General features: G+C 40.3%; 1 protein-coding gene and 1 long non-coding RNA gene across 3 annotated transcripts; one reads left to right on the forward strand and one right to left on the reverse strand.

Annotated features, from left to right (window-relative positions):
* The first annotated feature begins 717 nt into the window (after positions 1–717).
* ca8 (carbonic anhydrase VIII) lies at positions 718–18360 on the forward strand. Of its 2 annotated transcripts, none has more exons than XM_079347921.1 (9): positions 718–1099; positions 5551–5742; positions 6002–6126; positions 7936–8031; positions 8938–9000; positions 9136–9184; positions 9864–9976; positions 14606–14802; positions 18177–18360. In XM_079347921.1, exons 1-8 carry the CDS (start codon positions 1027–1029, stop codon positions 14738–14740), a joined length of 846 nt encoding a protein of 281 aa, XP_079204047.1. In that variant the 5' UTR covers positions 718–1026; the 3' UTR covers positions 14741–14802; positions 18177–18360. The 2 variants fall into 2 exon arrangements, with proteins under 2 accessions (XP_079204047.1, XP_079204048.1); XM_079347922.1 differs by having other exon boundaries at positions 5557–5742.
* Positions 18361–22297: 3937 nt separating this feature from the next.
* LOC306826550 lies at positions 22298–24123 on the reverse strand. The gene is made up of 4 exons (XR_013779450.1): positions 23764–24123; positions 22955–23097; positions 22720–22832; positions 22298–22576 (listed from the first exon to the last, which is right to left on the reverse strand). It is a non-coding gene; the product is annotated as an uncharacterized lncRNA (long non-coding RNA).
* Positions 24124–26052: the final 1929 nt, after the last annotated feature.

The raw sequence follows: 26052 nt of genomic DNA on the forward strand, positions 1-26052 counted from the left end.
AAGGAAGACTAAAAAGGACCATGAACTATTAGATGATCTTGACTTTTTGCACTTTTTTTTTTGTACAAGTAACCCCAAAACCCAACGGATCTTTTACGGTGTAAACTGAACCTCTCTAAAGTATAACTGAGCCTTTATAGGTCGCCCCTTTGAAAAGCTTTCAGTTCTGCCAATGTGCTTCAGAAAAACCTGGTCAAGTCCAAATAAGGGAGTGTCAGAACGTCATCTTGAAAACATCACGGCTGGAGAACAGTCAGGCCTTTCACTTTCCTCATCCTGCAGCTCTCTGCTGCTTTTCTCATCTGCTGCTGTTCGCTTCCCCAAAGGGTGGGACACACACACACACACACACACACACACACACACACACACACACACACACACACTCACACACACAGGGTCACAACAACAGCAGAAAACTTGAGAAAACAATAACAGACTAAGAAAACGTTTAAAGCTAATTTGAAAATAATTGTCAGACAGCATGTTTTTGTTCACAGTCACAAACAAAGGCAGCACATTTTGAAAGTGTGTGAGAAACAAACACTGATCTGTAATCACCTGGAAGAAAGCTGAACAAGCACACCTGCAGTGAATAAAAAGAGAGAGCAAGAAAGGAAGACAGGAGAGAGAGAGAGAGAGAGAGAGAGAGAGAGAGAGAGAGAGAGAGAGAGAGAGAGAGAGAAGAACGGCAGGGTAAATAGGAGAGAGAGGAAGAGGAGGAGCAAGATACAGTGAAGAAAAATGCAGCCAGAGTGTAGCACACATCAGTTTGAAGCTGGTTGAGGAGTCAGAGAAGACAAAAGGGGAGAATAAGACAGAAATAAATATATATAGGGAAAAAGAAAGGAAGAAAAAAAAGCCACACACTAAAAAGCTTGTGTCATTGTCTCTGACTTGGAATCCATCCAGCAAACTGCAGAGACTTCAGTTTGTGTCCAAGTAAGCACACAAAAGCAGTGTGACTGGGAGTCTACTGGGAGGACAGACTGGTTTGTACTCTCTGTGAGCGGACTGCCAAACACCATGGCTGACAACGTGAACGAGGAGTCGGATTATAACCCGGGGAAAGATGAGCTGGACTGGGGCTACGAGGAAGGTAGGCTGCTCTTCATCATGCTGTGCAGAGGGACATTATAGGAAGAGTTGAGATGAGTGTTAAGGTCTGAACTTGACACGCCTCACTGACTGGTAACCTCTACAGAGGACGCTCTCAGTGCTGGCACAGAGGGAAGATCCTGGTTTTGTGTTGCCCTCTCTGTCACAGATCACTAAAACACACACGCAGCTTTGTCAGCGTGCTGAAGGGATCTGTTGATGCTCTTGAGGTTTATTGAGAGGGAATATCAGAAGACTTCACATCTCACCCACTGGAGTTACACTTTACAGGACTTTAAGTGCAAAACACCAAAAGAACAATACTCAATCAACGAATGAAAACGTCAATCATTATGATATTGATGATTTATGCATCAGATATTACAAAAAAAAAACAGAAGAAAAGAATTAAAATGACACTTGAAGTTCTCTCGTTTTATTACTGATTTTTAAATGAACTGAATTTAAATGAAGTCACATCTTTAACTTGAGTGAGCGTTTAAAGAAAAACACATTTATAAGAGCCGAGTCATTTTTACTGATCAGTCAATGCAGTGATCAACGTGAGCAAAACAAGAAACAATCAATCAATTATTGAGTCAAAGAGAGATTGACCAAAGCTGCTGATTGATCCACTTATCTAACAGTTTGATCGATTTACTGTTTGACTCTGACGATCAGAGTGAGGAGGCTCACGTTGTGCACTGTTAAACTGTCTGACAAAGAAAGCAGGTAGAACACATATCACATATCAATATATCATTCATTGTCACAGTCTATCATGCAGTTATGATGTATTTATGTTTTCTTCTGAATGCTGCCTTTCCTGAGCATCGAAGGATGCAGTCTGATAATGAACTCTAAATCCCTACTGTAAGTATGACCAATGATTTGTAACACTTTGCACATGTTAATGTACCATAAGCATCCTGTGGAATGATTTTATTGGTTCATCTGTGTTTTATCATCCAGAGAATCATTTTGTAAACTCCTGATATGATCACTAATAAACTTATTAAAGGGGACATATTATGAAACATCCACTTTGACAGTGTTTTTGAACTTTTATTTGGGTAACCTGAACGTCTACTGACCCACAAAATGTCAAATAAATCTGTCCAGTTTTTGTGTGGTGGTCTGCAGAAGTCTTACAACACAGTTTCAAATTTTCTCCCTTTGTGACATAACAAGTTGTATTATGGTAAAAAAAACCAAAAAAAACCCCCCCTCCTTCTCACCCATTTTTCTCCAACCATGGACTCCACCTCCAGACGAGAGCTAAACTTTTTATCAGTTCTGCCATTTTATTTTCACACCACATCCAAAAACAGCCGTCTTTTACAACACACGTTTACAGCCTGATTGAAAAGGTCAGATCAGTTAACTTCATCCTGGGCACGCACTGTACGAATGGTGACATTTTATAACGCATCCATTTTAATTTTATGAATGATACGTGTTATCAATATGTAGGCGTACAGCCGACCTGATTGACAGGTGGGCGGGTCCTAACGGTTTGTCAAGAGGCCTAAAACCGGCCTCAGGTCCAGCTCTCAGCCTGTCGTTAGGTTGACTGAAAGTTAGGCTGAGACAGCATTTCCAACATGGTGTCTGCCGCTGATGAGCCTCCAGCGCCCCCTGCAGGAACAGACGGGTGACGACACTCAGGCGTCATGCATTAATATTCACAGAATGGTCACAAACACAGAAAGCCGACATTTCAGGTCAACGTAAAGTCTCATGAGGAGAGTTAAATATCTATGAGCAAACAGACAGGACCATTTCAATCTTTTTGAACTCTCTTATCATCATGAAGAAAAGAAACCCGAGACACAATGAGGGTTTCTTAAATAGCATAAACATTGTTAACCTGGATGTGGGTTTCACTGTCTGTTGTTAAGACGTATCGTAGATGTCTGCTTTGAGTTCAAACACCATCAAATGTTGTATTTCTATGATCTCTAACAGATGGTTTAGCAATTCAATCGGCCTTCATGACTCAAACTCTGCAGGAACAGGCAGAAACAGAACTCGCTGCTCTTTTATGTTTAGCTGCATTGAAACCCTCTCTGACGTTTTACTAAAGCGTTGCCGAGGCTTCGGCTGCTGAGGACAGAGGGAATGTGAGCTGAGGTTTCAGTGAAGGGACGTGCTGAGAGGAGTTCACTTCATTTCCTGAAGGAACCAGAGTGAGCTGGACTTTCCTGAATCCGATGCACTAAATGTTTGTTTCCTTCTGTTAAAAACACCCTTCAGGTTGCACATGTTGAACGCTCGGGCGATAGTGGTGGTCAGAAAAGAAATGTGAGTGAACAGTGTGCACCTCAGGCGACACTCAGTATCATTTTCTCTACCCTGGTCATTCACGTGATGCAAAAAAGCTACCAGAATGAGATAGTTTGATCAAAATAAAGATATTCAAGTATTTGAATTTTTTTTAAAGCAATTTAAAGACTTTTTACAACAATCATTTTTCCGTCCTATTTGCTCTGCATGCTAACCCTCTTTCAAACACAACCTGTTTCAGTTTGCTTTTAAGCTATTTAAACGTTACTCTTCCCCATGTTTCTTTCTGTTTCTCGTCTGTTTATAGCAAATATATCTCGCTGTCGCGTTCACACCCAGAAACTCCTGTTCACAAACTGAGCACTGTGAGGAAGCAGGGAGCGGAAGAATGGAGGGGTAGAGGGAGGAAAAGGCAAACAAGGATAGCAGGCTAATTTCAGTCAGTCTAGACCTTTGTGAAGAACACACACATACACACACACACATACACACACACACACACACACACACACACACACACACACACACACACACACACACACACACACACACACACACACACAAAGTGGTAATGCACAAATACACACCTTAAAGTCCAGTTGACATCCTTTCTGAAAATCTTTCAGTCACAGCTCATTCTCTTTATTTCTTCCAAACACTGAACTTGCTCGTTCATCCTCATGGTCAAAAAACACATTTGTGCTGATTATGTCCTCAAAAAATACTCTTATTTTCAGCCACCATGATTTTCTCTTGACTTTGCAAACAATCGTTTCAATCGACCTTGATCCCATTAGGAAAGCTTCAGTCGCAGGGCTGTAGAGTTCTGCCCGTCCTGTCCTGCCTGCAACCTTGAGCGCACTGAAGTGCTCTTGAGCTATAATTAATGCTCAATAATTAACACTGCTTTTAAAACACGTTAAAGAAATGCAATAGAAGAAAAACCTTTTGTACACAACACATCTGTCCTATAACCTCTATGTTGTTTAAAAGCTATTCTAACTAATTTGGTGACTAAAGAGCTGAAACCAGTTTTTGGGTTTGACGGACTAATCTGTTGGGAGGGTTCAACATTTGCTCTTCTGTTTTCCATTCAGGAGTGTTTGTTTGTGTAACAGGGCTGACTAACAGATTTGGGTCTGTTTTAAGTAAAGAAGGGTTGAAACAAAGAAGCTTGTGACTAAATGACTCACCTGCTGACTTGGTAAATATAAATATCATATTACAAATAAAAATCTGTCTTCAAAACTTGAATTTGAAGCTTGAATTTCCCTCGGGATCAATAAAGTATCTATCTATCTATCTATCTATCTATCTATCTATCTATCTATCTATCTATCTATCTATCTATCTATCTATCTATCTATCTATCTATCTATCTATCTATCTATCTATCTATCTATCTATCTATCTATCTATCTATCTATCTATCTATCTATCTATCTAAAACAACTTTAAGAGTAAAATGTGAGCTATTCGCCGACATGGATTATGGGTTTTTAATAGACAACATATTGACATGTCAGAGCATCGGGACATAAAAACAAAATGATGTCTGAATGAAATCAGCTGCTTCAGTTTCAGGGTCCTGGTCATTTGCATGCTGGCAGCATGATTGCTTAACTTCACTTTGTCCTAACTGTCATTAACCACAGACGTCCTCTTCGTCCCGACTCTGCCTCCCCGGCTATCTTTTTACACGTATCTTTACAGACTCTCTTTTTTCCTTCCTTGTGTGGGGATGGTGGGCTGTGGTGGTTGAGGTGGCTCTGTGATGTCACAGCTTGGTGTCTGACCTTTAGGTTCAGCAGGTTCTGTCGTGGGTGGGGGGAGGCTGATGGTGACAGTGTGTTGCGGTGGGGTCTGTCCTGGGTTGTCACATGTCAGAGTTTTTACATTATTTTCTTGTTTTAATTGTAAAGCACTTCAAACACAATATATCAAATGATTACTCTTTGCTTGACTTCTGCTCAGTGTTTCATGATTTGCCTGATGTTAGCCTTTATACAAATATGGGGATGGACATGAGTCTGGCACATACTGTCAAACCAGCACATTACTTAACACAACAGTGGTCATACAATAAAGAGACATCAAGATGTTGAAGTCATGTAAGGCTCATTAAATGTGTGTCTTCTGTATATTGGTGTCTGCTTTCGATCACAGGTGTAGAGTGGGGACTCCATTTCCCAGCAGCAAACGGAGAGTACCAGTCTCCAATTAACTTGAACTCCAGGGAGGCTCAGTATGACCCGACCCTCCTGGATGTCGGCCTGTCACCAAACTACGTGGTGTGTCGAGACTGTGAGGTCATCAACGACGGACACACTGTCCGCATCATTCTCAAGTCCAAGTCAGGTGACTCCCTGTGAAAACCGATCACTACACACAACTCGTTGTCTAACAGATAAGAACGCAGGAAGCATGTTTAGATTTTGCTGACAGACACTGTGGTTTAGTGGTGATTTTTTTTTTTCACACATTTTTTGCAACGTGTGAAAAAAAAGCTCACTGTGAATGACCTCCTTTCTCTCTTTTACTTTCAGTGTGACTGTTTTGATTTGTGTTCTCCTTCCTGTGTTGTGTTTTCCCACAATGTTATCTGCTCTGTTGCCAGTGGTTACTGGGGGTCCATTGCCAAGCGATCACGAGTATGAGCTCAATGAGGTTCGATTCCACTGGGGCAAAGAGAACCAGAGAGGATCAGAGCACACTGTCAATTTCAAGGCTTTCCCCATGGAGGTAGAGTGAGCACCCACCTACGTCCACCCCTATCCCCCATCACACACACTGACATACCACACACACACACACACACACACACACACACACACACAAACAGAGGGCCATGACCATGAAACAGGGTGACCAACACCCGCCCATCTGTTTAGACTTCTGGCTCTGACATGTGTCCTTCAGATTACACTGTAGCTTGATAAGTCCTTGGACAGTTTTATCTTTTCAGGCAACACTTCTAAGACTGAAGCTAGCCACATATGTATCCTGTTTAAGAATGTATACAGGAGTGTTAAGAGTACAAGCACGTACTGAGGCAAAAGTAAAGTTACTCTGATAAGACTTGAGCGGAAGTAAAACTACCGGTCTATTCATCTACTGAAAACAATAATCAGGCTATGATCCTAACAGAAAGAAGCTTCAAATATGGTCAGGGATTCACTTGACTTCTCAATATTATGTTCATCCTCAACATTACATGGAGGGATGCATGGATGGTTTGATGGATGAATGGATGAATGGATGGAAGGAAGGTGGGACGATGGATGATGGGATAGATGGACAGATGGATGATGGGATAGATGGACAGATGGATGATGGGATAGATGGACAGATGGATGATGGGATAGATGGACAGATGGATGATGGGATAGATGGACAGATGGATGATGGATAGATGGACGATGGATGATGGATAGATGGACAGATGGATGATGGGATAGATGGACAGATGGATGATGGATAGATGGACAGATGGATGATGGGATAGATGGACAGATGGATGATGGGATAGATGGACAGATGGATGATGGGATAGATGGACAGATGGATGATGGGATAGATGGACAGATGGATGATGGGATAGATGGACAGATGGATGATGGGATAGATGGACAGATGGATGATGGGATAGATGGACAGATGGATGATGGGATAGATGGACAGATGGATGATGGGATAGATGGACAGATGGATGATGGGATAGATGGACAGATGGATGATGGATAGATGGACAGATGGATGATGGGATAGATGGACAGATGGATGATGGATAGATGGACAGATGGATGATGGGATAGATGGACAGATGGATGATGGGATAGATGGACAGATGGATGATGGGATAGATGGACAGATGGATGATGGGATAGATGGACAGATGGATGATGGGATAGATGGACAGATGGATGATGGGATAGATGGACAGATGGATGATGGGATAGATGGACAGATGGATGATGGGATAGATGGACAGATGGATGATGGGATAGATGGACAGATGGATGATGGATAGATGGACAGATGGATGATGGGATAGATGGACAGATGGATGATGGGATAGATGGACAGATGGATGATGGATAGATGGACAGATGGATGATGGGATAGATGGACAGATGGATGATGGGATAGATGGACAGATGGATGATGGGATAGATGGGTGGACGGACTGAAAGATGGTTGGATGAATGGCTGGATCGCAGAAACATCTGAAAAGGTTCCAGCTGAATCTACTGGCTAACACACCAGACTGAACATAGTGAACTCATTTTTAAATGTATTTGAATCAAAGCAAGAAAATAATAATAATAAAAGCTTATGAAGGATGAATCTGTGTTCTGGTCTGATATGTACTTGCTTGGGGGTCTAGATTCTACACTCCTCCACCCTGTTCACATTCACTTGACATAAGAGCCCATATGGAAAGCCCTCAGTCAGCCCCAGCTGGTGGTTTCCCACTTTCACCTACTCCTGTTCCTTTCACCTGTTGAAAAACAGCCTCTCAAATGCAGATGTTGTTGTCTCTCTCTGCAGCTCCATCTGATCCACTGGAACAGCACTCTGTTTAACACTTTGGAGGATGCTCTTGGGATGAAGAATGGAGTCCTTATCATATCCCTTTTCGTGCAGGTAAATTAAAATATGTACGGACATATCAGCAGGTACTGATAAGTCACATAAGCCAAGTTGAAGCGTGATAAATAGTCGGCTTTGTCGCTAATGAGATATTAGCTGAACCAGTCTGTGACAAATTATTTTAAACATTTTAAGTATCTGTATGCATTTTCATCTCCATTGCTCTCGTGAAAATATTGACATTTTCTGCAGCTTGAAGGGCTTTCCTTCCTGGGATTGTCAGTGTTGTTTGTCTAAACGAGGGAACAAGTTCATTCCAGGTTATCTTCATGTGCAATGGCATTACTCTGACACAAGTTGGAAAATACTGTCTGCTACATTCCTGTGAAATTACGTCCTGCTGAATTCGCCCATAACTCTGTCGAATTAATAAAATCAATGAGACCAGTCACAGCAGCTGGAAAAAACAACAAATACACATCCCACCCCAAACAGGCCTGACATGGCCGACCTCACACATCCTGCTTTTGACAGCTCCTTTAGTTTTTAATTCCTGTTTCCTTCTTGCAAGGATACAGAGGAGTATAAAGACCAAGAGATGGGTTCTTAAACTTTATTTTAAGGACCCTTGACTCCAGCAGGGACCCCCCTCCCGCAATATATATTACATTCTTTGTGGATTAAAATGATAGATATCAAAAATTTATCGTAAAGCTTTTTACAGTATTTTGCTACTTTTATTCAAATTAATAATCATGTTCATCATACATTTTCATTTCTACAACAAAAAGAAAAACTGCCTTTTAGCAGGCAGAAACTTTGAACTGAACCAGACTGATCTGAGCAGCCATCTGCTGCGACCGTGTTGGATTTTTTTAGGGCTCTTAATATTGTTTTTGACACACTGATGTAAACCAACAGATCATACTGTCACCTGAAATGTGTCTTTTTTTCCATCAGATTGGTAAGGAGCATCTGGGCCTGAAGGCCATCACTGAAGTCCTTCAGGACCTGCAGTACAAGGTCAGACTACAAATGAAAACATCAAACCCTCCAGATCTCAAGGATCATTTATCACATCGGATTAGGATTAGAACATCTGTTGCAGTGCGAAAATGGAAGCTTAATGACTTCTGTTGTTTTGCTGTTTTTAATTAGGGGAAAAGCAAGATAATTCCCTGCTTCAACCCCAACACGCTGTTACCTGGTAAGCAGATTTAAAACACATATATACTGTATTTAAAATGTATTTAATGCACATAAAGCCTTTCTTTACTCTCTTATTAAACACAACCAGTACTGTTGTAGAAGTCAGAAATGTGAAGTGTATAAAGTACAGTAGCAGGCTCGAGGGCTGGTGTTTGTCTTTTATTCATGTGCAGGTGTTACCTAATCAATAACTCTTATTAGGTGCTTTGAATGGCTGTGACTGAGCCTTCTTCTGTAGTAGGAGTACTGTTTATATTTCAATCAGCACTTTTTACACCACAAAGATTACAGGAGGTGAAACACACACATTCACCTGACAAGTCTTTTAATAAGAATAATTGATCTGCCTATAGAGAAAGCACACTTACTTGTAAAGCATTTCTACATGTGATGTGTATAACCTTATTTTTTCATAAATCTCACTTCAAGACACTAGACGAGGAGATGTTTGTTGCTTAAGTGGCAGCTTTCTGAAACATATTTTTCTAATAAGATGTTATCTGGACTTCACAGGTGGATCTAGTTTGTAATAAGCGTACTGAGAGTTTAACATTAGACAAATAAGCTCCTAAGATTTAACTTTTTTTTCAACAAATTAAAAGCAGATTTAACAATAAAAAACAGCTTTTACCAACATCAAGCGTCTTAATGTGTTTAAATGTTTCCTCTGCTCTCAGACCCTTTACTGAGAGACTACTGGGTGTATGAAGGGTCTCTGACCACACCGCCATGTAGTGAAAATGTGACCTGGATCCTCTATCGCTACCCTCTGACCATCTCACAGTTACAGGTAAACCACGACTCAAACAAAACCAGAGAACATCAGCGCTCGTTGCTCTACTCATCAATGTGAGGAATATCAAAGTCTGTGGCTGTGCTGCATTATTGTTATTGTGAACTGTCCACAGTGCTAATTAGAGCTGTTTTCTCAATTCAGTCCTCATTGTTAAGAACATTTGAACCATTCTGCTTTTAAATAATAAAAGGTTATTATGAGTTCTGTCAAACTATTACATTTTTAAATTGCAATTAATCACATTTCTAATCGCTTGGTTGAAATAAAAACATTTCAAAGTTCAAGGTTCAAGGTTCAAGGTTTTTATAAAAGTACAAATTCAAGGTAAATAAACAAGACCAGATAGAATAAATTAGAACACCCACAGTCGATTACGTCGGGTCATGTTAAAGTCCTTTCACTCCAGAGTTTAAAACATCCTGGCATTGTTAAAGTGCATCTTTTTCAATTTTCCCATAAACAACAGAAAGATGTCTAAGAGTCCTTTATTTGCTGTTTTATTCAAACTGCTATGCTTTTATTTTGAAATAAAGTAAAGACCTTCAGGTAGATGGAAGGTAACCACGGAAACAAGAAGTGGTGAGGGTTCACAAACTGATGTCAAACAGCTCAAAGGTCAGTGTGTGATGTCATCAGGTGGATATGACTTTGGTCTGGTCAGCTGAGCTGTCTGAGGGTCTGTCAAAGTGAAATGAGACGCAGCAGGGTCCTTCTTTTACATCACTCAGACTACAGGGACCGTGAGCCTTTTCTTAGCATGAACTTCAGACATGAATGAATTAAATTGTTGATGCTTACAGCCGTGGCTATTAAACACAATCCTTTCTCCTTTTACATTTTAATGTTATACCTCAGTTTGAGCTCCTTCTTAGAGACCTCACAGAAGAACTGCTAACATGTTCAGATGTTACATGTTAAGTCTGTTTCAGAGTGTGAGGCTGCTTCAATGTTTTCACAGGTTTAGTCATTAATGTTAATACTTTTTAAACGTGCAGGAATCTGTCAAATCACATGAATACAGGAAAGTATTACTGTCGATACTTGTTGTTTTGCCTTTTTGAGTTCTGCCCCCCCCCCCCAAGATAGCGATCATATCAATATCAGTGTTTATTTTTGGTGGCCTTAATAACCTGAGGCTCTGAGGAATTTACAGTACAGGAAGCCTTTCCTCTCACCACCAATCAATGAGTGTGTCACATTGATTTCATATACTGTTCTGCCTTATGTTACCACCCGGCTCTTTTCAATCAGGTCGCTGTAAAACATGACGATTCCTCTAATGTTCATTTTAGTCGTTCATCCTCGGGCTATTCTTTGAAATGTGAAAAGACTTGTGTGGTGGTGTGGACAACTTCATGATATTCCCTGCAGGGAATACACACTCACATCCCTGTAGGTGTGCATGGGTCATAAATGTCCCTTTGTCCATCGTTAGCTCAAACAATAAAACAAACAGGACACATCACAGACGAGCGCAGGCCAGAGGAAGATATCAGAAGCTAGGTTTTAGGGCTAAAAGGAGAGACTGTGTCGTTTAATACACACTCTGATTTATAAGTTTCTTATTGACTGATTATTGCACTTCAAGTTACATCAGCATAAAGCGAGCTTGTTGCTGAGATACAGCATTTTTGAGATTCAAAGCTTTTTGTCTGAACAACTGAAACAAGTCCAGGAGAGATGCCACTCTGTACAGTCTCTCTGTTCTTACCATCTCGTCTCTGCTCTTTGTGATCTTGGGCTCATCTCACTTGTGCTAAAAAAAAAAATTAAATTTGTGCGATTAACCTGAGACAGCAATAATACTTCAGTAACATCCGTCAACTTCCTCCTAATAAAAACAGAATAAGAACAATGCTTTAAGTCAGTGATGTAAAAGAAGGACCCTGCTGCATCTTTGAACGTCTCATTTCACTTTGATAAACTCTCAGACAGCTCAGCTGACATCACACCTCGTGTCACACTCTTCAAAAACAAACAAAGGAACGGGACCCAAATGAAGAAGTCAAAAAGTAGTCCGACTAAACATAATCACAGGGAGTCACGAGGAAAAACTGGTAAACTGACAACTAACAATGAACTGATAACAAGAGGGAAGCAACACAGAGACTAAATAGACACAGGGGTAATCAAACACAGGTGAGACTAACGACACACAGGTGAACTCAATGAGGGCATAACAAACACACACAGGCAGGAAGACAAGAAACACGGGACAAGAACTACAATCTAAATCACGAAACACAAAAGACACAGAGAGAACTCAGGAACGTAACGATACACACTGAAAGAAACTCTTTACAAATAAAAACAGGAAGCACTGAAGACCAAACGTTAAGACACTCAGATGGAACCGGGTAACACCAGAGACAGGCGGGAGAAATGAAAACATGGAAACCTAAACTCTGCTGAACTAAATAAGACCAAATCATGACACGTTTAATTTGCTACCTCTCCTTTGAGCTGTTTGCTGATATGGAAAGAGTTTATTTTTCCCTGGTTGGGTTGATGTCGTAACCGTCCATCTACCACAAGGTCCTTACTTTACTTCAAAGTGGAAGAAGACCGAGGTCACATTCAAACCCACAGCCGCTGAGATGAGGCTGACATCCTCTACGTGAGGTGCACGACATCTATCTGTCACCCAAACAATTTGTAATTCACCAAGATGTGTTGCAAAACTATCAATAGACATTAAAGCATAGGAAACCATGGTGATTTTCATAAACATAAGATTTTATTGAACCTCTGCTGAATGAATAAAAACAACAGAACAGCAGGTCCTGCTTGTCTAGAAAACACAGCTCAAACATCCTGCTGTCACTGAAAGACAAAGAGTGTGTGCACAGTGTAAGTGTGCATGCTAAAATGACTGCCATTCAGCTGTTGCTATGCCTACAAGTTTTGCACTTTGACAGGTTATAAATTCTCCTTCTGTAGGTGAGTGAGTACAACAGCACGGGAACTGTTGTCTGTTTGTTTAGGCCAAGTCGTGAGACACTGAACAGTAGATGTTTGATTGTATCATGAGCCACAGTCGCACATGAGCAGGAAGTCACATTTTTGGATCCTTTCTTTCACAGTTTTGAGTGATGTAGTTTGTCCGTGAGCATGAAAACAAGCAGAGATGCTTCCAGCAAGTTCTTGGAGATGAACTGATCTGTGTTAGTTTTCACAGGCTGCTGGGCAGAGCAGGGACATTATTACTCCGCCAGAGATTTATATTTAATCACTCAGTTAGTGGATCAATCGTTTTTGTATTCTTTGCACCCATTTATAAAAAATATTGTCTCAACAATCTGCCCCGTACAGTTTGACTATTTATAGTTTACATGATTACAGGTGAGTCCTACATTAAAAGCAAAGCACGCCAAGTCACGTTTATTAAAATAGCACATATGACAAACATCGACTCAGTGTGCTAAACATGCCAATGTTAAAGGGGACATGTTATGAAAATCCACTTTTACAGTGTTTTTGAACATTTATTGTCTACAGACGCACAAAGTGTGAAATAAATCCATCCAGTCCTTTGTTTGTGGTCTGAAGAAGTCTTACAAGACAGAGGAAAACGCTCCGTTTTCAATTTTCTCAACTTGTGACATCACAAGTCAGACTCTGGTAAATAATCCCCTGCCCTCCACTGGTATCTCCTCCCATGGACTCCACCTCCAGCCGAGAGCAAAACTTCCGCACAGGTCGGCCATTTTTATTGTCTCTACAGAGGAGTGATGTCTACGGGGTAATCTCAGGGGGCGGGGCTACATTTAAAGAGACACACACACCAAAACGGCTCGTTCAGAGAGAGCTGGTTTCTACAGGGTCACAAACCTCCTCTGCTGCTTGATTCATGTTATATTTGGACCAAAACACAGAACCACAGAGGCTTCATTTAGAGCACAGGGGGCCTGTTTGAAAAGGTGGAGAAAGAGGGATAATATGTCCTCTTTCAGGAAGGAACAGTAGTAAGGAAACACTTTGATGGATGCACCAAGAGTCCAAAGACATGCTTGTTAGATTAACTAGTGACTCTTAACTTACTGTAGGTGTGAATGTAAATATGGCTGTCTTTATGGTCAGCCATGTGATTAAATGGTCACCAGTCCGGGCTGCATCGACTCCAGCCCAAAGTAATCCAGAACAGGATGGTACAGGTGGTACAGATAATGATGGATAGCCTGGTGAATATATCAAGTCTTTATCAGCACACTGCGCACAGAGCATGAATATTTTTATATTTTATATACCTGCTCTGATTTTATGAAGGATAAGTTCGGCATAATTAGGGTTATAACAGATCTGAGTGCCAGCAACACGTTATATCTGTTCGCCAGCACATCAGTCCCACCACTTTACCCGTGTCGAGGTCTAGACAGCGTTTTCAACATGGCGAACGCCACCGTTTGACTTCAAAATTCCCCTCCTGTAAATAATGGTAGATGTCTCTGAGCTTTATACAGTCTATGAACTTAATACTTAATAGTGAATATTAGTAATCAGCCACCAGGAATATCATTATTAGACTTTCACCACTGATCAAACCTGTTTTGTGTGGAACCTTCAGGAGAGGATGTGAGCTTGTCCGGCCAATAAAAAGACTCCTGTCCTGGTTTGTCTCTACAGATCGAGGAGTTTCGGAGGCTGCGGTCTCACATTAAAGGGGCAGAACTGCAAGAAGGAAACGATGGGCTGTTGGGGGACAACTTCCGTCCCACACAGCCGCTCAGCGACCGGACGGTCCGTGCTGCCTTCCAGTGATTTTCGCTTTCCGTTGATGATTCAGAAAAAAACGATGGGACCTAATGGTTCAAATATAAAAGGTAATTTTCCTTATTACAATGTTACCAAAGAATACCCTCGCTATAGCTGCAGCCCATAAAACTCACTGACCTGACTTCTAAAGGAAACTTTTTTAACATCCAGCTGATACAGAGCAAGGTTAGCATTTATTCTGTTTTGGCTCTTAAGCTGATAAATGCCTGTTTTCAGGGGCCAGGCACTTAGTGCAGGATATCATAACGTTGGTTTATCAAAGCTCATTCACTGAGAGGTGAGAGAGAAACCAAAAATGAACAAAGATAAGAAATGCTAAAAGAAAAGGTGAATTAGTAAATGACTCACCTAACACATTGTTATCATTTAATCCAGTGTTAATGAACAAGAAATAACAAGTGCAGCTATACTTTTACATCTACATAACAGAAAGGATTAATAATGAGTAAAATAAAGGTAAGAATGAATGAAGACGTTTTGAGCTTTCTTTGACAATAACACAAATCTGTGTCCTCTGTATTCTTCGCTCAGCACGTTTCAGTCTTTTAATGGAAGTAGGTGCACTGTCCCACAGGTATTTAGTTCCTCTGAAACCACAAAGTAATGGATCAAGCCCTGGAAGAACTAACCCAGTTCAGTTACTTATCTGGGCCTAGCCTATATACAGTATGGAGTGTATGATGGCAGATACCAGATTTAGCTCAGCAGCACTGCGGCAGGAGGACAGAGCTGTAAGAACTCAGAGGGGAGAAGGAGTAAAGACGGGTGAGAGCTTCAAATTAAAGTCACAGCTCATAAAAGCTCAGATAGTTTCTCAGTGTTGGGAATATCACATATTTTTGATTGATGATACATTTGTACATTTATTGTAGAAAAGTTGATGAGCAGGTGTCCGTTATAATATTTAAGTTTGACATTTACTTCTTTAAAACATTCTTCCTTCTAAAGTCAAAACTGAATCTTCTCTGAATATCAATCAATATTTACAGTGACAAAACTCCTTTCAACAGGCAGACATCTTTGGGCAAATTCAGGCTCATGACCATCAGCCATATACTCTGTGCCAGGGCTTGAAAGTGGGATGGGAGGAGATGGATAGGAATCAAGGATGGAAGGATGTGGGATCCCAGGAAAACAGATTTACAGATAATGACATGCAGTAATAGTTTGTGCTGTGATGTAACATGACATAGGCTGGATAGTTTTCTCTTTTCCACATTCAGTTATAAGTCTTCCCCATTTTTAAAAGCTTTACAAACCTCTGCACTGCACCTACAAAATGGAAGGATAATAAGAAGCTGGTAAAAACTTTTTGGCTTAATTGCCAGAAAACCTGTTCGCCTCCCTTTCCAAAAAAACTTTGGTACAATATGTAAAAAGTAAATAATGGTTGCAGATGTCAGTAACTTGATGTCAGTAACTTGTTTCAAAACATTCAGAACAGGGTCATGTCTCTTTTATCAACACTTTAAAGTCCTTGTGTTTCAGACTCCTTGTCCCACTTTCTCATAAAAAAAACTCTGTCTGCAGCAAAAGAGGGCATTAAATAAAAGTTAGAACGAGTGAAGAAGTGAGTCGTATTTCTGCTGACAATCCAACCGAACATCAACGTTGAAATCTGTGGAGTGCTCCATTTAGTAAAATACCACAAAGTACAACATTTAAAATGTCTTTCACAGAGAAACATCCTGCAGTTATTGTGTTTGTATTGTTATTGTATTGAGATGTATTCAGAACAAGTAAGCTTTAATGTTCAATAAATCACTCTTTCACAAGTATTTACGAGAAGTTAATGGCATTTTACAGAGAAACACTTTTCGCAGCTCTTTTTCGTTGAGACGTGGAGAAGTGAGCCTTGATTTAGTTTGGGACGCACAGAGATGTAAGGAACAACAGGAGGCAGGAAGAGAAACAAGGTGAGAGGATATGTTGTCGAGAGGAGGGAGACAGAGAGGTACTGTTCAGGAGAGAGAGGGATGAAAGGTGGAGACGGAGGGAGAGAGGGGGGAGGGGGGGGGGAACAGAGGAGTATTGTATATACTGTCAACGGATACTGATCCTGTACCACCAGTACAAACTCACACTGTGACAAGAGAGAATAGGAGAGAAGAGGTGAAGAAGTAAAGAGACAACCGTACTGTATAGATCAAACAGCAAACAGTGTCTCAGGCCACCTGCTCCCATTTGTTGTTGGTAAAATAAAGATCCCTCTTTGTATTTCTTCCAAGAACACACAATGCCTGTATCAGCATTTAATGTATTAGCATTGCACATTTGTAATAATTACAAATATTGGCACGGTTGGTCCTTTTCTCCAGATATACTCTTTCTCCAGATTTTGGTTGGAACTGTCTTTAGGTCCTGACAGAAATGAATAACTCATGTTCTCTGAAAAAGGAACGAGCCCACACTCAAAGCGCAGAGGTCTGCCTCTGGACCAATAGCGCTCGTGCATGTAATTAAGGGGCGTGGCTTTAGAGGGCGCACCGAGGGGATTCTGCTTTTAAAATCATGCTAGTTTTGAAAATTACATACCCGGCCTTTAAGCACAACGCATAACTTTTGTGAATGGGATTGTGACAAGTGTGTCAGATCTTTGGTAACCGTGTGACATTAGAACTTTTCACATTGATTAGTAGTGTAAGAAAATAATCTTTTATTTTAAAGTAAGGACCTTTCTGGTAGATGAAAACAGCTCAAAGGAGCGGTAACAAAGGTCAGTGTGTGATGTCATCAGCTGGATATGACTTTGGACTCGTCAGCTGAGCCGTCTGACCCCTCTGATGCGTGACGGCTCCGTGCACCTTCGTACGTACGTCCACATAAACAAACACGTACAGAGTGTTTTATTCTGAAAATAATGTTGTATCGGTGTCTGCCTTACCGTCCCACTGGTGCTAAATTGCTGCGTCGTGACCCAGCATCCGGCAAAAATAGAAGCCTGGCGTACCTGCTCCGGTGGCTCCGTACTGCCGGAGCTACGGGGAGTCTGAAAGGACAAAATAGCATGAGATTAATCACCATGAAAAATGATTGCATTGATTTTAAACCTTATTTAAACTAGTTAATGTTGACAGCTCTTACATGTGGACAGAGCTCAGACGTATTAGAGCAGGGGAGTCAAACTCCAGTCCTGGAGGGCCGGCTTCCTCAGACTCTTAGACGTCTCTCTGCTCGGACGCAGCTGAATCCAATGAGTGACTCGTTATCAGGCTTCTGCAGCGCTTGATGACAACACATTGGTTTAAAACAGGTGTGTTAGAGCAGGGAGACGTCTAAGTCTAAGTCTTTTGGACACCTGTCTATTAGAGCAATGAAAGTTGTCTCTCTGCTCAAAACCCCCAACCTTCAAACATTTGGATGTAGAAACTGTGTGCCGTCTGTTTTCTTTCATCTGAAACACATTTTTCTTTCTTTGCAGAAGAGAAGAAGGAAGAGTCGAGAAGAGAGGGGGGAAATATGAAGAGAGGCAGATAAAGACTGAAGGGACAAAGAAACTATTGATCTCACACCAACGTGTGCTTGTGTGTGTGTGTGTGTGTGTGTGTGTGTGTGTGTGTGTGTGTGTGCTTGTGTGTGTGTGTGTGTGTGTGTGTGCTTGTGTGTGTGTGTGTGTGTGTGTGTCTGTGTGTCTGTGCTTGTGTGTGTGTGTGTGTGTCTGTGCTTGTGTGTGTGTGTGTGTGTGTGTGTGTGTGTGTGTGTGTGTGTGTGTCTGTGTGTGTGTGCTTGTGTGTGTGTGTGTGTGTCTGTGCTTGTGTGTGTGTGTGTGTGTGTGTGTGTGTGTGTGTGTGTGTGTGTGTGTGTGTGTGTGTGTGTGTGTGCATGAATGTAGGTGTATTCTGGTCTTTGTTACCCCTGTCTCTCATTTTCACTGCAGTCATGTGAATGTACACTCCACCTTGTGCTTGTTAAATATTAATATTAATATTGTAATGTGTGTATAGGTGTATGTTTGAGTTGTGTGTATGGGTGTGTGTTTTTTGTGTGTCCAGATGAAATGATAGTAGACGTAACAATCACACTGTCTCTGCTGTCAAAACACGAGGAAACATGAACCACAGCTGCACCTGTGAACACACACACACACACACAAAACGTACTCATACACAGCCGTGGTGTGACACACCCAAAAAGCTTTACACATCAAACACACACACACACACACACACAAGCTGCATGAGTTTACTGTGCTGCATCATGTTGAATCACTTTATGTTGCAAACTTCAACGCACAGTTCACAAAACTGTGTCAAAATAAACATGCAGTAAACTGAATCCAAACTATGATGGATGAAAGAATTAAAGGGAAATACCTCCATTTTGAAAAAACTCAACATACTTACACGTCTATGATTACATCAGAGCTGAAGGTAGCAGATTAGCCACCTGTATAGCGGGGGCACCTTAATGGTCAGCCATCATTAATAATGTGATTTATGTGAACAGCTGCATGAAGATGTGGCCCTGAAAAGTTTTTCAACATTTTCTTGCCCGTTTTTTAAACTTGTTCGACTGTTTTGCAGCTGTAAACAGAAATCAAGGCCAAGCCTCCACTCCTGGAAATCTATTTTAATTTCGCTGACAAAAGCAGCTGTCGCATATCTTCTGCTGGCTTTGCAAAGAATCATGATCCTATCAGTCATAAAAAGCGTGACGCTGTATCTCGGGGAATCTCATCTCTTGCACAAGCATGCATGCTGCTGGTTTAAATGTAGTGCACCTCACAGGACTGGAAGGAGTTATCTAGAATATGGAGATTTAAAAGAAGCAAAGTTAATGTGGTTTGTTTTTCATTATTAGTTTCAGACCAGTCTGACTGAATAATTAATCAATCAATCTTCAGAGAGGGCCAATTCACACCGAACGTCATCTCGAGACATTTTTACAAAGAGCAGACCTTACTCTTTATTATATTATTACAGAGACCCATCACAGAATCCATCACGAGCACTAAACAAGGTTATGCAGAGTTACAAGGGAGAGGCAGAGACCTGGAGCAGAACCAGACTCATGATGAACAGACGTCTGCTGAAACTGTGTCCGGGCTGTAAGGTTGGATCGAGGGAGATGAAACGCTTATAGCTACCATGCCAGGTTTAACAATAATAATAATAATAATAATAAAAATAATAATAATTCTACAATTCACTTAGTAATGCTTTTATCCAAAGTGACGCACATCAGAGAGTAAGTGCAACACAAATAAGAATCAAGAGGAAAGGAAACAACGTCAGTAAATGCAAACAGACAGCTTTGAGTCTGATTGGACACACAGGAAGTGACCAGAGGCAGAGCACAACACTGACCTCGAACCAGAAGCCATCTCAAACACAACCCTCGTCATCATCATCAATAATATGGAGACCATCGTTATCATCCTCATTAAGGTCCAAGGTAAAGAGCTGGGTCTTTAGCTTTTTCTGAAAGGTGGAAAGGGACTCTGCAGTGGAGATCCACCAGCAGAGAAAAACAGTCTCGGACCGTCACGTGTTGTGAAGGTTGGATCAGACGCCTTCCATTGGCAGAGCGCAGAGGGCGGGAGCCTTTTTTTTGTTGCTGTCATCTAATGGTAAAATAAATATCTGACTGTAGCTTCTTGTGTCTTTTTGAAGTCGACACTCGTTATGGAAGTTCACTGGCCCTTGTGCAAGTGTTCACTACGTTTCCATTCACTGTCTCTTCTCTATTCTGCTGATCCGGTGCACACAGCGCCGCAGGATCTGCATTCAACACAGCTGTCAATCATGTTTGGTTTTTTTTCTAACCTTTGTATGACATCTCTTAACAAATTAAAAAGAAGCTTAAAAAGAAACTATCATGATAGAACCTGGTTTAAAAAGTAAACAAACATAAAGGAGGCGGGGTTAATGACCTATACTGCAGCGGGTTAGCAGGGGGACCGCTAAATCTTTTGGCTTCACTTGAGCCATGAGATGTTGCAGCGTGCATTTCTTATAGAGTCCATGGTGAACACCTTCAGCACTGTCAGAGTAAAGATAAGTCTTCCTGACATTTTACACCTCACACTTAACATTAATCTTTAGGTCCATTTTCTATTATTATGATTTAATTTTATATTATTGCATATTGTCCACCCCTGTCCAGATGAAATCTAACTCCACTTGTGGCATTCATTGTGCTCCGATGCACCGTGACTATTGACAAGCAATAATCAGATCTGATCAACAGCTGGGATTACAAGACCAGAGCACATTTCAAAGTTCAATGTAACTTGGAGACAAACTGATCTGGTGTGTGTGTGTGTGTGTGTGTGTGTGTGTGTGTGTGTGTGTGTGTGTGTGTGTGTGTGTGTAAGGTCACAGTGTCTGACAAACTGAGCTGAAATAAACTGTGATAATGACTGTTAATGTAAAGCAACAATAAACTACAACTCAACTGCATGTTTTTTTTTCCTGGATTGATGGCCGCCTGATTCTCATGAGCGCAGAACGATACTGGAACAAAACCTACATCTTTACTGTGAACTCAAACTTTGACGTGTTTTTCTGCCCTATCAAACAAAAACGTCCTCTCTCAACAGTCCTTGAACTGGTAACAGTCCTTCTTTTCTCTTATCAAGAGGCAACCTGTGCAATTAAAAAATGAAGCCAGTGAGGAAATGCATAAAATCTGCAGTTCCTCGAGCTTCCACTTGAAGCTGCAAACGCCCCTGAAGTCTCATCCATGTTTCTGTTTTATCAGCAGAAATAAACTTGTTGGTTGTTATAGTTTATTTCTTTATTGGTAGGCACTTTGTGCAGATTGATTTTCTTCATATTACTCATCTGTATTTATCACCTATGTATACATTAACATGTATGCATAGGTAGTGAACTCAGACAGAATTAAACTTCCCATATTCTGCCCTTTTTTGATGTGTCGACTAAACTACTTTCACAATCACTAGTGTTTGAAGAAAGTGTCTGTTTTCATGTACTGCCGCTCCATGCAGCGTCTCTCATCTCCCTGTGTTTCTAACACTCAGAATCCTTCATGAAGAGAAACAAAAAAAGTGTCCCAATGTGTGCCAAGTCTGATCAGATTGGTTCGGCCGATCTGCTCTCTCATAATTGGTCAGTCGTTCGACTTTGTTCTTGGATATGTCCCGCCCCTTTTACCATATTGGGAACGTTACAGTCAATCCAAGGGGGAGCCTGTACACAGCAAAACCAGGATACTCAGATTAACTCTATAGGAGTTAATATCAACACTTTTAAAGTGTCTATATGGGTCCACACCACAAAGTGTTAATTTGACTCTTTTAGGAGAGTTGGTACACTAACACTGTTCTAGTGTTACTATTGACTCTTTTCGGAGTTAAAATTTAACACTGGATAACACTAACCAGTGTCACTTTTGCTTAACACTGCAATGTAGTGTTAGAATTTAACTCTTTTAGAGTATATTTTTTAACTATAAAAAGTGTTACTTTTCTATTAACACTGCAGGGTGTAAACATTGGGTAATGAATTATCAAAAAATGTTTTCAAAATTATGCAAAAATACTTATATCATGTTTGATAAAATCAAATTTATTTTTCAAAATGTGCACCACAATGCAATTTACAGGTACTGTGCAGGGTTGAAAGAAAGAAGAATCAAAACCAGGAACATCTCCCACTTTGCCGTCTTAGAGCACACCAGATATACAGTATAAATCACTCACACACTCACTGATAGTCTTATGCATACATAAGAAACAATTGGGATTGCTTTCTTGTCCAAAACAATGAAGAACCTTTGGATTTTCTTCTTTTGCTCAGCAGTGCAAAGAAGGAAGGGTTGAATTGCATTTCTTTCTCCAGCGAGGCGGACTCCTTCCTGTAGTTTGAATGAAAGAGATCCAAAAATATACCAGATAAGTTAAAAGTGTATTGTTGCATTCCTACAGAAAACCACATGCACTTTTTTCACAACTGCTGCAAAAAACAATGTTGGTGATATGAAAAGATTATGGTACATACCTTAACAAATCTCTCAAGGTGGTTGGCTGCCTGTGCTGAGCTAATGTTGGCTGTTGACGTAGACGGCAGGAGCTGCAACAGCAGCTGGAGTGAGGACATGTCACTATCCCAGCCTTTAAGATAAAGAAGAGGACAGGAGACAGAAAAGTTTGAAAATGTTAAAGATTTACTTCAGCTGCAGTTTTGCAGTTCAAGAACTGGTGAGCTAACAATATATGTCTATAGTGATGTTTACCTGTTTTGCTTCATCATGATCAAGTTCTCTCAAGCCCCTCTTCCTGTTCTTTGTGGATGTGAGAATAACAGTTGAATCTGAACGAGAAGAAGCTGGTGATCCTGATGGCTCTGATTCTTCTGCAACCAAATGGATTTCTGGATCTAAAAAATGAAATCAAAATCAACATAAATACTTTATATAATAACTGAAGTCCTTAAAACAATGACATCACGATAAATTAAAAATATATATATATATATTTTGAGATCACAAGACAAAATAATAAAACTTTAATGATGATAGAAATGCATCATCAGGGTTTTTTCAAAAGCCTAATTGTATGACAGATATTGTTTATAGATATTGTATTGACAAACTGCTGCCTGTCTGTCTTCGGTTGCTGTGGTTTAACAACAACAAAAAATTGATTCAAGTCTTAAAAACTGGGAGTACCAAATAAGACCAAACTAATGTTGTTCACCATATGCTAATGTACCAACCCTAACTTAGTGCTCATAGAAGTTTAGTATTTAACACAGAAAAGCTATTTCAATCAGCCTTAAATTAAATTTAACCAATTCAGCTTAACTAACAGCTCATTTGAAAGCCCTACCTGCAACATTATAAGTTGTATGCTATCACAATGAGGTTTGGCTTTAAGCAAGCTAAATAAACATGTAAGCTACTTGCTATATCTGGATCGGTTAGCATAACTTTAGCCTACAGTGCTACAGTGGCTTATCAGTAATACAATAACTCAAAACAATTCGAATGGAATCAATAGCTATATGAGAAAAAGAATTACAGAAATTACATTTTTTTCTTACCTGAAAGCGTACAGCCAAATCCAGAAGTTGACGCACGCCACGGTTAAGTGAAACAATCTAGCTTGGTTTCGGACTGGGCATGTGGGCATGTCTGAGCATGTTGGGGGCGGGATAACTAACACTTGATAAGTGTCACATCCAGGTTCAGAGTTAAGAGTGACAGGTTCAGAGTTAAAGATGCTGCAGTAACACTTACAGATTTGTTTGCCTGACACTTTGTTTTTACTCTCGTTTATGACACCAACTCTTTTTACACGGAGAGTACATTTGGAGGGATATGACTCTTTCTAGAGTTAAATTAACTCTACACTTGCTTAAATTTTGCCAACACCCAAAATTTAACTCTTCTCAATTTGCTGTGTACTTGCTACTACGAGCCAGTGGGCTTGGTTCAGTGACATCATTAGTTTGTGACATCACAACACACATTTTTAACGACTTGGGCCAGGGGCCGAGTGTTACACACGGCTTCACTGCAAACAGGAGGAGGTAGGAGAAGACGCGTTTCCAAGGACTTTGGACTTTGGCAGATAGACGTGCCTAAACATTCACAAGACGCCTGTAAACACACGAAAGAGCATCTAAAACCAGAAAAAGTGTTTCCTGTTTTATTTTGTAGTTCTTGTCCTCAGTGTTTCTGTGTGTCTGATTGACTGTTCAGTCTCAGTGTTTCTTCCCTGTACTTCTGATTGACCTTTTTATATGAACACAATGATAACCTTAAGTCACGTCTCTATCAGCCACATGGTGGGAGGTTGAGTTAATGGCTGTGGCCTCATATCAGTAAAACATGTGATAGAGTGTACCGTGTCAGTGTGAAATATTGATTTATTTTAATGATCAGTCTATTTTTCAGGGACAATACATTTAGACATCGTTACATCTAATTAAAGTGCAACCGATGCAATTTATATACTTACATAGCTAATTTGCAGCCCTTGTCCCTGGTTAGGTCTTTTTATAGGAAATAACACAGAATACATAATGACAATTAAAAGAGTATGGTGAAGTAGTTTTTCCAGCTTCATCCTCGATATCACCTTAATGAAACGAGTCAGTCAGAAACACAATCAGAAAAATCTCATTCTGACGTTCTGTAATGAAATAAGTGGGAACACATTATAAATATTACTCAAGCTCGGGCAGGTGAACGTGATCATTCCCATGTTGTTTAGAGGTGCTAAGTGTTTCTGTCCATGCAAAGTGACCTTTATTAGATAAGACATGATGTATGAGCATTTATCCCTCTGACAGTGAAGTGAACATGTCTGCCTCTTAAAGGGATGTTTTTCTTGCTAAATGTTGCTAACGTGCTCGTGCTGGATTAACGCTGGCTCTTTGAAACACAACAAAGACTCAGATCTTCTACCTGCTTTTTGTGAAGCTTCTCCAGATAAAGATTGTCATAAATTGGTGCAGTACAAATAAAGATTTGCTTGATAAGAGATAAGCTCCTTCACATTCACACTCATCTTCTCATACACAATAACACGCTGCTGATGAAGCAGCTCGAGGTTAAGTGTCTAATCTGTAGTCTGTAATCTAGCAAAGATGTTCACTGCACCTTAATCTTAATCTACGCATTAAAACCTGCAGAATATATTTATACTCCTGAGACCTATTTACATTTATAGCATCCATCCATTGTTTTTACTAATACATTGCATTTCTTGTCTATTCTGTATAGTATGTTCATACCCATCCAGTAAATTATTAACCTGTACAATATGTCAATATCCTGTTTATAGCTATAATCTAATATAGCATATTCACTGCACCATAATCTGTATATCATAATCTGCTGAATGTGTTTATAATTCTTTACTAGACTTCTTTATAGTTACAACATCCCATTAATCCATATAGTCAATAATTTGCATTTTGTATCTATTCTGTAAATTCTGTAAACTGATGTACATACATTATTGCACTTCTGGTTTATTGCATTTCATTGCTCTATACTTTCACATGTGTATTGATAATGAAGTTGAATCTCATCACATCTCAAAGGACATATCGGACATGTGAGCTGGGGTTCGAACCCCCGACCTTCCAGTTGAGAGACTCTACCACTGATCCACAGCGGCCCTGATAAAATTAAATGATAAACTATCATTATTATTATAAAAGCAACATGAACATCACAGTAAAGAAAGGATGTGTTCCTCTCTGAGCTGTGTTGGATAAAATGCTCGAGTGCTGCCCTCTGTAGTTAGAAGAGGGTATCACAACACATTTATGACAGGCTGCTTGATCCGCTTACACCTCTTTAAAATGATTAAAACCTGA

The sequence above is a fragment of the Symphodus melops genome (genome assembly GCF_947650265.1).
Source record: "Symphodus melops genome assembly, chromosome: 7".
NCBI classification, from domain to species: domain Eukaryota; kingdom Metazoa; phylum Chordata; class Actinopteri; order Labriformes; family Labridae; genus Symphodus; species Symphodus melops.